The following is an 11,260-nucleotide window of genomic DNA, read 5'->3' as shown; positions in this document are numbered from 1 at the left end:
AATACACGCACATAAAAATAGATAAATTAAAATAAATCGTACAAAATTTTGCACGCACTGCGTTGTGATATGCCGAATGAAATGTCAAAATGACGCGACGCTTCTCTTGAATTCTTCTCGGACGTAGCGCCATCTGTCATTCAACAACATAAATAATTTCGTTCTGTTTGAAATGCGAACGACGGTTAAATTTCTTCATACAAAAATAATATAATCGCGATTAAAAAATGGGTTGGTGGGAGTAGGAAGGTGAAAATTTGGGTTTATAGGTATTTTTTATGCCAAATAATAAAAAAAAATACAAAAAAAAAATTGTCAAAAAATAAAAAGAAAATTTTTCTGGATAGAGAACCCTAATCACCTAGCGGTATGAAATATACTTGTTGACCTATTCTCATACATAAAAAAAAAAAATCGGTCGAGCCATTTCGGAGGAGTTCGACCACAAACATCGTGACACGTGATTTTTATATATATAGAGATTGTATTATCATTATAATACATACTATGATTATTGTTTCAAAAAAATACTGTATTTTCTGTAATATTAATAACAGTAACCAGTAATATACAAAACTTTGTTTTTGCTGTTTTGTAAAATGTCTGTGCAAACAGAGAAGAGTGATAAGTCTAAAATATTGAAAAATGAGTTAAATATACCAAATTTATCATAATGTGTACGTGTATAAAAGGGAAAATAGATTGCCGAGTCTACACTGCTGAATTAGTAAATTTCATGTAGAAATTCCCATATAAAGACTTAGGACTTATTGCCCTTTTCCTTTCGCACACAGAAATAGTTTTAGATATAACCATATTTCACCATCACAGTATCAAATTAAATTTAAAACTCTATTCCGATTTCTCCAAAAGTTTTTGAAACTTACTCGTCAGCGTTGTTCTCTTTTTAAAATCATCTTGCAATGTACAAAATGATATGTTAATTAAATTGTTGTCTTTGTGTCTTGAAATATTATTTTTTATTTTTGATAAGAAAATAATGTTAAATCGATGTATAATATATTATACCTTACTACGTAATATACTAGGTTTGTTCCTGCATGCTTTCTGAATGGTTTGATCGTAATGAGCAGATGCGCATTGCATATTTCCGGATTGAATTCTGTTCCTGGAAGTCAAATGAAAATTAAAACTGGCCAAAATGGTGTGGAACGATAAGAGAACGGCTGGAGGCTTCAACTGCATTCAAATGACAGAATGTTGTCATTATTTTGACAAGTGTTAGTGCTGTATTACCAAATAAGTGCTTTGTAAATCTTCAGAGTAAACGGCTAGTCAGTCACACATAGAATAAATGGTTTTGCTAGTATTTGATGAATAGAGATGCGCATGAAAAAATGCTAAACTAGTTTGGACCAGTTTAAAATTTACATCCAGGAACAAACCTATTGTAGTAGTTATGTACATATTTTATACTTAATATATTTGTATTTTTTTAACATTGATAGTAAAAAAAAATTATTTATCCAACCATGGTACGTTTTCTTCCTCTAGCACTTATTTCTTCATATTTTTGTAATACTTCGTGACATTGTTTTTTGCCAACTTTTTTATACATCTCCAAGACTTTTGTGAATAAATCTGGAGCAATACTATGCGTACTGGTCAGGGCTCTTTCTAGCACATACAAATCGACTCCTTTATCCTCCGCTGCGGATGCAACGAAAGATAATCCAAAATCTATGAGGACAATTTCGGTGGATTCCAATTCTTTCAAGTCTCTTAAGTTAGCTGGAATTGGCGTTAAAAGCATATTTGACGTAGTCAAATCTCCGTGAATTATATTATTTTTATGCATGCATGCCAGGACTTTGCCGATCTTGTCAGTCAATTTATGAAGTAAATCTTTACAAATTTCGTCTTCATCGGTGATTAACTCTACATTTTCTGTGAGCTTTATAATATAATCCTTTATTGTGATGCTGTTTTCTAAGTATTCCATGTAAATCCTTCTTCTGTCAAGGTCCACTAAATACAATGCGGGTGTTCTTATTCCTGATGATTTGCAGCGCACGATTGATCTCGCTTCGGCTTTCATTCTGTCTTTAGTAAGTTTGGGATCCAAGTCTGGATGCCTGTATGTTTTTAAAAACCTTTCTTTAATGATCGCAGGTCTACCAAGATAATTCCCAACGTAGAGTTTAGCTTCTGCACCCTGTTTAATAAGCTTAAATCCAGATTCTGTAAGACAAGCCATATTCTGGAAAAAATCAACACATTTTATTAGTTCGGTTGTTCCCAACTTTTCTCATTTGGCAATATTCTCATTACAGTAAAACCTCAATTTTGCGGAACTCGATTTAACAGTCAAAATTTCCAGTTCATAAAATTGTTTACATATTTACATACAGAAGTCACTGATTGTAAACAATGTCGGATGTTCTGTGTGAATATTTTTCTAAACTTTATCAATTTGTCAATTTTTTATAATACACATTTGGAAAACCTATTTTATTATAATATAACAGACTCTCGCCCAAATTCACCTGTTTGTCAGTCACGGTGTTTGTCCATGGTCAACATGGCTTACTTTCCACAAGGTCTATATAGGTAAAGATACTGTAATTAAACATTTCAGCAGGTATGTGGTAGGTATATTGTATTCGCTGTCGACGTGGGCGGATAAATAATGACTAATCAGTAATCGGATTCGTGGACAAGAACATACTGGTTTTGCATTATGTCGGAATGACATAATATGCATTACTAATCTATCATGACAGACCATGGACAAACAGCGTTACATTGAGGTTTCTTTTTCCCGACCATGTCCGATCCTAATATGATCATATGGGCCTCTACAGAGTGGAGGTTTGTATTAACAGATTATGTTTTTACGAGAAATGGATGTCAGCCACTTGCTCAACCTATTAGGTCCATACTCTGACTCAAACACAAATTGAGAAACAATATACGTATTTACCAGACCAGGATTCAAACCTGGGACCCACGACGCTATAGGCTGACGCTTAAGCCATGCGGCCATTGTGGGACTGTTGATTTTTTACTGTATTTTTATTGGTTTGGTTAATTGTCTATCAGCAAATTAAACTAAATACGGGGGTATGCCCTATTATTCAGATAGTATGATTAACTGCACATAGGTCACTTAACTCATTCACTGTGAACCTGTTAATTACTAATTAATTACACGCATTTAAATAACATGCTAATTATATCTAATGGACAATGCAATAGTTGCGTTGGACCTACATAATGAATTAATAGGCCTTGATCTTGATTTGTTCAAGTGCAATATAGGTCACGTCTGTATCATTGATCTTGGAGTGAGTTTTTCCATCAACCGGTTACTTAAGTGGTATATGAAATTCTATATATGTTCATTTAATTACCATGTTTTTATTAGCTCGTATTATTGTTTGTCCAGTACACATTTTTTCTTGTGTGTCCAGTCCTAGCAACTAAATTATTAATATATACATGCGTTACTATGGAAATCAATATGAAATGTCGAAATGACATTTCAGTATTCTATATTTATTCAGTATTTCTATTAAGTACAAAAAAAGTATTTATTAATACATAGAATTGCCAAGTTTATATGATTCAACAGAAAATTTAAAAATGTGGTATATAAAAAGTTCTTTATATCTTGTAATTATTTTATCTAAGGTGGTGGAAGTTAGAAGTATTACCATACTTCTTATCCTGTCTGGTAGCAGATTGCTGTATCACCATACTAAGACAGTACTCACTGAAGACGTATTACAATGTTCTACATACTAAAATTCTGCTTCTATCTATGGTAGGAAAGCTTCAGAATATTATTTGGTAAATATACAGTACTCCATATCGTTTTGTGACCTGAGATCAAAAACCTAATAGAACCTGCTTATTTTTGGGTTACAGTAAGTTTTGGCTTGTTTTGAGGTCTCAAAAGGCCATGACCACAAAAACGATGTGGAGTATTGTATCTCTTTACCTTTGATTTAATTTAGCATTGTCTATAAAGCGATGAATTCGTGGTGAAATAATGCCGCGTACACTTAACCTCAATCAACCGAAATGTATTACAATTAGATTTAAAAGATAAGGAATTATCAAAATTCAATGAACACCTACTTCAAAAAATGAAAAAGCTCTCCAATAACTATTGCATAACCGTCAAAGTAATTTACTCTTCAATTAATGAGATACGAAGTGTCATTTAACTGTCAGTTCGCGATATTCATAGAGAATATATAATTTATATGAAATCCGTAGACAATCACTTGCTAAATTCAATATTGTGATGTTGGTGAAACTGTATCGCTCCTGGTGGTTATTTCATTCAAATGAAAATAAAACAGCATTGATAAGTAAAAAAAACATTATTAAAGAAACAAATTAAGTCTAAAGTACCTATCCTTTTCTTCCAATGACTAAAATTTAAATTACTCAAAGAGATTGGACTCCTCCCAAATCTCTTTGAAATTACTGTAATCAGTATGGAAAAAATCTTTTTTAAACTGGCAGTATTAATACGCGTAAACATTTATATTTTTTTTTACTACAAGCCGGCAAGCTGCGCGCTGACAGGCCATTCCAAATTCATTCCTTACCACTCTTCATTCTTCAGCAGTTTTTCAATCCAGCAACTGCACCAAGTACCAACCGGCATTACCAGATTGATAACCGGGGAAGATTGTCGCGCGTCCATCTCATTTACCGTTCCTAGTCACGCCGCCGGCTTTTTTTTCTATCGTTTATAATAGTCTGCAGTCTGCAAATTCGCGAGACGCGCGTTGTGTTTTATTGTGTGGCTGCATTAAATTTGTGATTTTATAAACCCATATAATTATTTTATAATACCATGTCTGTGGAAGGATTGGAATACGAGACCATTGTGCAGAATGGACCAAAAAAGGTAACACATTTAATTGATCATAATGAATAAAACATATTATATTATGTACATAGGTGTCTACAGATTTAAAAAAATGTTTCCTTTTGTCTTTATTTTTCCGTTAATCGTGCACATTCTTTGCGAATCAAATATTTTCGCAATCTCATCGTATATAATATAGTATATACCTAGGTACCTATTTTTTATTAATATGAATTGAAATAAGCGACATTTTATTTTATTAACTTCCTCTATTATATTTATCTTATGTTTTATAGCAAATTCCGCAATTAATTTATCGGTGAAATGTTTTCAAATCAATATTATTTTTATTTCGTTGATATTATCACATTAAAAAAATTCCGTCTAACTAGACTTGTACATATTAGAATCCAATTAGAATCCGATTGGATTATTTCGTTTCCCGGCTGTCTTTCAATTCAAATTATAATTTTGATTAAATCAAATGTACTGCATGTCGTGTACGTCTTTTGAATTTTATTATAAACAGACGCGCGTCTCTGTTTATTGTTATTATAATTCTGTAAAGAACTCATTCATTGCACGTCTTTAAATGTTGTATTAACACTTTTTGAAAACATCTGGGTTTCGTTACACACACCCGATGTTCATTTTGTTGTTTCAACGCCAGTTAGAATAGGCATGTCCGGCCCATCTTACTCGTTGCATTTTGAATGTTTTGTAAGCGATATACCTACCTATCTGCTTATATTATAATATTGATGATCGCATGATTTTGACAATAACGTTCTTTAAAATAAAATCAAACTGAAATTAACAGTAAATCATTTAAATAACTCATAATTGGTAAATAGCATAAATTATATTATAGCTATCAGCGACGTCCTTACTTTAACGAAATACCTACCTAGGTATATTAGATTATTATAATATTAATATCGGCAACATCGATAATAGAGAAACGTCATTTAACACGCACAACGTTCTTTTTTTTATAAACTTACCTACCTACCTATCATACATAATTATTAAATTGGTAATTATTATCAACATTAATTTTGCAGGTAAAACCACACATGGCTTTAAAATGCGTCATCGATGTTGCAATTTGCAACCTTTCATTTTGGTAGAATAGGTATTAGGTATCCGGGGTTTGACACATTTTCGTCTGCCCACGTTTAGTCAACCAATCAGTGAAGGGTGAAGTCGTCCATACATAAACGTTAAAAAAACTAAATCCCGATCCGAAATGAAGAATTAATTGCAAATAGTTTTTACCGAAAGATGTTTAATTAAACAATCTACAACTGCAAAAACGTTGTTTTGACAGTTTCCTAAGGATTGCGTTTTTATAGTTATAGTAGGTACCAATGTATGTTGTTTAGCGAAAGTAACAATCATAGTTTCTTCGCTCTCGTTTATCATGACGCCTTTAAAATGTCCTAGCTATGTGTCTCCCCTGCATCCCACTATCCTCATAGCTGAAGGTGGAGTGACCATCATATGGCGACGCCCTCCTTCGGCGTCGAATCTCGATGTTTTCACTGACGGTGAGCCTTTCTCAAATGTAAATGTGTTGAAGAAACCCTTATCTTGTCATATGCAACATTCTGTGGTTTTCCTATAGTTTTTTATACCTACAACAAACTTCTCAAACACTTCACTCGGTTTGTATGAAATTTTTCACTTTCATAATAATATTATGTTTACGCTCTATACCTATATATAATACAGATAGAGGGAAGGGTTCCTTAATCATCCATCATGTGACCTCCACATTTTAGTAATAGGTGCCATAATATTCTAATATACTTGTGACTTGATAGATAGATAGATACCTTGCGAGGGTATTACGGCTTCAACTTTCCCGCGGGAAAGAATGTCGTTACTGTGATGTATAGGTATATCCGGGTCAAAAGAAATACAATACAAAAAAAATGCTAACTATCCATAGCTTTGAGACCAGTAAATATTTATGGACTATCACGTTTACTTCTCATTTGCAGAGATGCTCTTAAACAAGTAGCTTATCCGTTTTTCTTATTTCAATATACTGTGACCTGCAATTCAAACAAAATGTCAGCACACTTTATAATAATGAATCCAGCTAGGCACATGATTGTCTAGTTGAAGATGGTGAAAGACATTGTAACGCAAAAGTCGTTCCGTTTTTATCAGCCGCTAAAGAAGAAACTGGACCGATCGGCCGGTTAGTGGATCAATGCCCCAGATGAGTTTTTTTTTCAGCGGTGTGAGGGTTAAAAAGTAAAAGATAAAAACGCGCTCGTTCGCCGCGTGCATTATTTTATTATTTGCATCTCCCATGTGACAATAATAAACAGCTAACGTAGATTAGAAAGCTGCTTTTGCCGTAAGAATGATAATGAAGTGGAACGTAGAACTTATTGTTTGAGAAGGTCATCAATGAGTAGGTATTGTTAGTAATAAATATTATATTATGCGATTTGGTTTGACGTTATCATCGACGTATTATTTATTGTATGGGTGAAGTGTGTGAAAAATAAAATATTAGTCTGAAACTCATGCTGCCAGAACTAGAACTAAAAACTCACTAAAAAAATATTTTTTTTCGAAATAAACAGATAAATACAGATAGATGAAATGAACTCTAGTAGCATTGTAATAAAGGCCAAATTCTAAAGTTAACTAGATTGCATACGTCAATATTTTATTCTTAAGTATTAAAATTAAAGAAAATAATTTAATTTTGTAGGATATTGTTAAGATGAATTGTTTTTATTATATTATACATATTGTATGTACTTTAAACTGAACTCTAACTACACTACATTTCGATAAAAGCGATTCTTATAAAATTTAGTCAGATGCATTGTTCAGCAGACAATCAAGGTAAAAAGTAAATGAAGACGGGCTTATTATTAATTAATTTTAAATTTAAATAATGAAAGTATAGAAGTAATAGTTCAAATTCATTTATTTTACATACTATAATAAATAATTATTATTAGTAGTTGAAATTACAATTCACAAATTCCAGACGTCTATAACATGACATAAAAAATGCAAAGCTACTATTTGTAACATACTGATAGTATCTAGGTAGTACGTATAAAATACTGTACAAAGAAATTTATTCTCACGCAAGTGGAATATATCAATACCCCCATATACGAGGGTGGGTCAATAAGTCCTTAGAAAAGCCGACAGGTGGCGCGACTAGTACTGCAAGCGGTTTGTTTTCATGCAGCGGCACTACCGATTCAGTATGCTGCGAAGTTTCAATGAGATTGGTCGGGTTGTTGTGTGTTTCTCGTACATTTAAAAAAAAATTTGCTTGTGGAAAATGGAAAATGGAGAAAATTGAGTTTAGAGTTGTTATTAAACATTTTAATATAAAAGGGTTAACAGCAAAGGAAATAAAAAATGAGTTGGATTTAGTTCACGGCATATCTGCTCCTTCACTTGCAACTATTTATAACTGGTTAAATGAATTTAAACGTGGTCGTACATCAACAAAGGATGAACCACGCTCAGGACGTCCTGTAGAGGTGACTACACCAGATATGATCAATAAAATCCACGATATGGTGTTAAGTGACCGAAGATTAAAGTTGAGTGAGATAATTGAGGTTACAGGGATCTCAAAAGGTAGCGTCATTTCTATTTTGCATGACAAATTGGGCATGAAAAATATTTCTGCAAGATGGGTGCCGCGTTTGCTCACAGTCGACAATAAACGCAGTAGGGTGGTGGCCTCTAAAGCCCTGTTGTCGCTCATGCAACGCAATCCGGATGAATTTTTTCGTCGCTTTGTGACTGTAGATGAAACATGGATACACCACTATACTCCCAAGACGAAAGAACAGTCAAAGCAGTGGGTTGCGAAGGCAAACCATGTCCAAAGAAGGCGAAAACCGTAAAATCAGCTGGTAAGGTTATGGCTACTGTATTTTGGGATGCACGTGAAATTATTTTCGTTGACTATTTGGAAAAAGGAAAAACAATAACAGGGGATTATTATGCATCTTTATTGGACCAGCTAAAAAACAAAATTGAAGAAAAACGGCCTCATTTAAACAGGAAAAAAATCCTCTTTCATCAGGACAATGCCCGTGTTCACACATGTTTACGATCAATGGCTAAAATTGAAGAATTGAAGTTCGAATTGGTCGACCACCCACCGTATTCGCCAGATTTAGCCCCCAGTGACTTTTTCCTTTTCCCAAACTTAAAAAAATGGCTAAGTGGACAACGTTTTTTTTCAAATGAAGAAGTCATCGATCGGACAAATGCTTATTTTGAGGACCTTCCGAAAACTTATTTTTCTGACGGTTTAAAAAAAATTGAGAAACGTCTAACCAAGTGTATTGAGCTCCAAGAAAATTATGTTGAGAAATAAAAAAAAAATACAAAAATAAAACCTGTTTTAATGCTTTTTTCTAAGGAATTATTGACCCACCCTCGTATGATGCCACGTCTTTGGTGTGATAAACGTGATGATTAAATGTGTCGTAACAAAATCGTTTTAACGAACGGGCTGAGTTATAAAATATTAGGGGGTAAAAGATTTTCGGTGTTGATGGAGTGGGGGCGTTGAAAATACCAAAAATCGTGTGAATTCATTTATGGACGACCCCAATGGAATATGTAGAGTAGAATAATATTGAACCAGATTGAATACGATTCTTAATAAATGTATACGCAAAGTAAATGGCTATTACAACAGTGAAAGCGATGCATCATAAATTTAATAAAAGAATTAACATTTTATTTGGAAATGTCTTTGAAAAATTGTAGAGGCGTCGCGTGGGTTCATTCTGTATACTTAAATGTTTGTCATTTAAATGTACCTCTTTTTATGGTAGATGCCTTCTGTCATTTTCAGTCTTGGTATTTACGAAAGAAATGAGTATCTATATTATTACCGACAGTGTCTAAAGTTCAAGGATATATTGCGCTATTTTACCTAACCTGGTTATAATAATAAAAAAATGTCCTGACCTAACGTACATAGATTAATTTTATTTAGATTATTTACTATATACGTAATGCCAGACCATTGTATTGGGTCAATAAATCTAGATTAACTGATATTTTCATAGATTTACTTATATCATAGTATGCTACTAGTTTCGTGTCATCTCACTCATAGCATACGGAAAACTGTGATTCATTTTCTTTCAAATAGTTCGTCTATTGCCATATTCAATAGTAAAAGAACCTTTTTGTTATGTAGGTACTAGGTACTTACTCACCCTGTCTTATAATAGATATTATGTTCTGTAGGTATGTATATGAAACTTTATAAATTGTTATTCTAAGCTCTAAGGTGCATGCAGAGTGCATAAGGAATAAAAAAAGAAATAGGAAATTTTAATAGTGGTGGCTGTTTTCCGTGGGACGCAGGAGGAACACGCTTTGTCAAAAAATTCCCAAGTCGTAAACAGTCGCATATTTTTTATAAACTGAGGTTTTTTAGTATAAAGATCCATGCAACACAACTCTACTGGTAGTTAATTACATATCCGGGAAGAAATTAAAGGTTTTAAAGGTACGGCCTCATTGTGAAAGTTTGGGTATTGCGATAAACTGCCACTAGTTGTTATAGTACTTACCTAGTTATTGTAGCTAAACAAATTATACTCTAAAAATACGCAATCTTTTAAAATATTGGTACTTACATCATACGGAACCGACTGCCTCATCTAAATACTTCATTGAAAACCACCACTATAGGAAATCTGAATTCAATTCGTTGATCTACCTAAGGGTACGGTCACAATGATAGATTCGTATACTTTGGAGGCTGTTTTCCTTGGGCAATAGCAAAATTTGAACGCAGCATTTTTCTCTTCCCTTATCGTATATTAGACATGGGGTCGAAATCGGATTTGACTTCACTTTTCTCCATCTATATGCCGAAAATGTCGTTTCCTGTAAGTATATATTGTGAACTCAAGATTTTAACTTTGAACAACAGGCAGAATGTTCTCACTATTTGGTATTTTTAGGGCGATATTAAAATCTTTATACATGTAGGCCACCGCGAAACCACAAAGTTTGAAAACCACTGCTTTATGGGATAAATCGCACCGGTGTGTGCGAGATCGGGAAAGCAATTTCGTTGGCTTTTCTGAGTTCAGATACATTATATTGAGGTCGCTGTTGATTCTGTGTACGGAACGCCTAATATATTATGCCATCTTTAATATAATATAGTAGGTAGGTACATGTAGTTATTACGATCACATATTGTACCATTACTATGTTGTACCTGGGGTATACGTATTTTTTTTAAATCTTCCTCAAGATATTAAGATGTGAGATGCGACTACGCTACCTTCAGAAGCTAACAGTTTGGAGTATGATGAATCAGATACAAACCGTTGTAACTAGAACCAATAACACTGTAAATAAATGGCGACACTC

At 33.4% G+C, this 11,260-nt stretch overlaps 2 protein-coding genes across 2 annotated transcripts in view; one reads left to right on the top strand and one right to left on the bottom strand.

Annotated features, from left to right (window-relative positions):
• Positions 1-966: 966 nt before the first annotated feature.
• On the bottom strand, positions 967-4,223 carry LOC147077784 (EKC/KEOPS complex subunit TP53RK-like). Its single transcript, XM_085960786.1, has 2 exons — positions 4,105-4,223; positions 967-2,221 (listed from the first exon to the last, which is right to left on the bottom strand). Exon 2 carries the CDS (start codon positions 2,216-2,218, stop codon positions 1,484-1,486), a length of 735 nt encoding a protein of 244 aa, XP_085816912.1. The 5' UTR covers positions 2,219-2,221; positions 4,105-4,223; the 3' UTR covers positions 967-1,483.
• A 307-nt stretch (positions 4,224-4,530) lies between these two features.
• Positions 4,531-11,260, top strand: part of LOC147077782 (coactosin-like protein) — a 107,143-nt gene continuing 100,413 nt past the window's right edge. Inside the window, exon 1 of the mRNA XM_085960817.1 lies at positions 4,531-4,888. Coding sequence (XP_085816943.1) covers positions 4,835-4,888 — 54 coding nt within the window. The 5' untranslated portion in view covers positions 4,531-4,834. The remainder of the gene's footprint in view (positions 4,889-11,260) is intronic.

The sequence above is a fragment of the Rhyacophila brunnea genome, unplaced genomic scaffold, assembly GCF_057557595.1.
Source record: "Rhyacophila brunnea isolate RB1 unplaced genomic scaffold, BYU_Rbru_1.0 scaffold_12, whole genome shotgun sequence".
NCBI lineage: Eukaryota > Metazoa > Arthropoda > Insecta > Trichoptera > Rhyacophilidae > Rhyacophila > Rhyacophila brunnea.
The sequence above is the reverse complement of the archived record's forward strand: the minus strand, read 5'-3'. Positions and strand labels throughout refer to the sequence as shown.

Excerpts from the sequence above, each read along its gene's own strand:
- LOC147077784 (XM_085960786.1), bottom strand. The coding sequence starts at position 2,218 with ATGGCTTGTCTTACAGAATCTGGATTTAAGCTTATTAAACAGGGTGCA.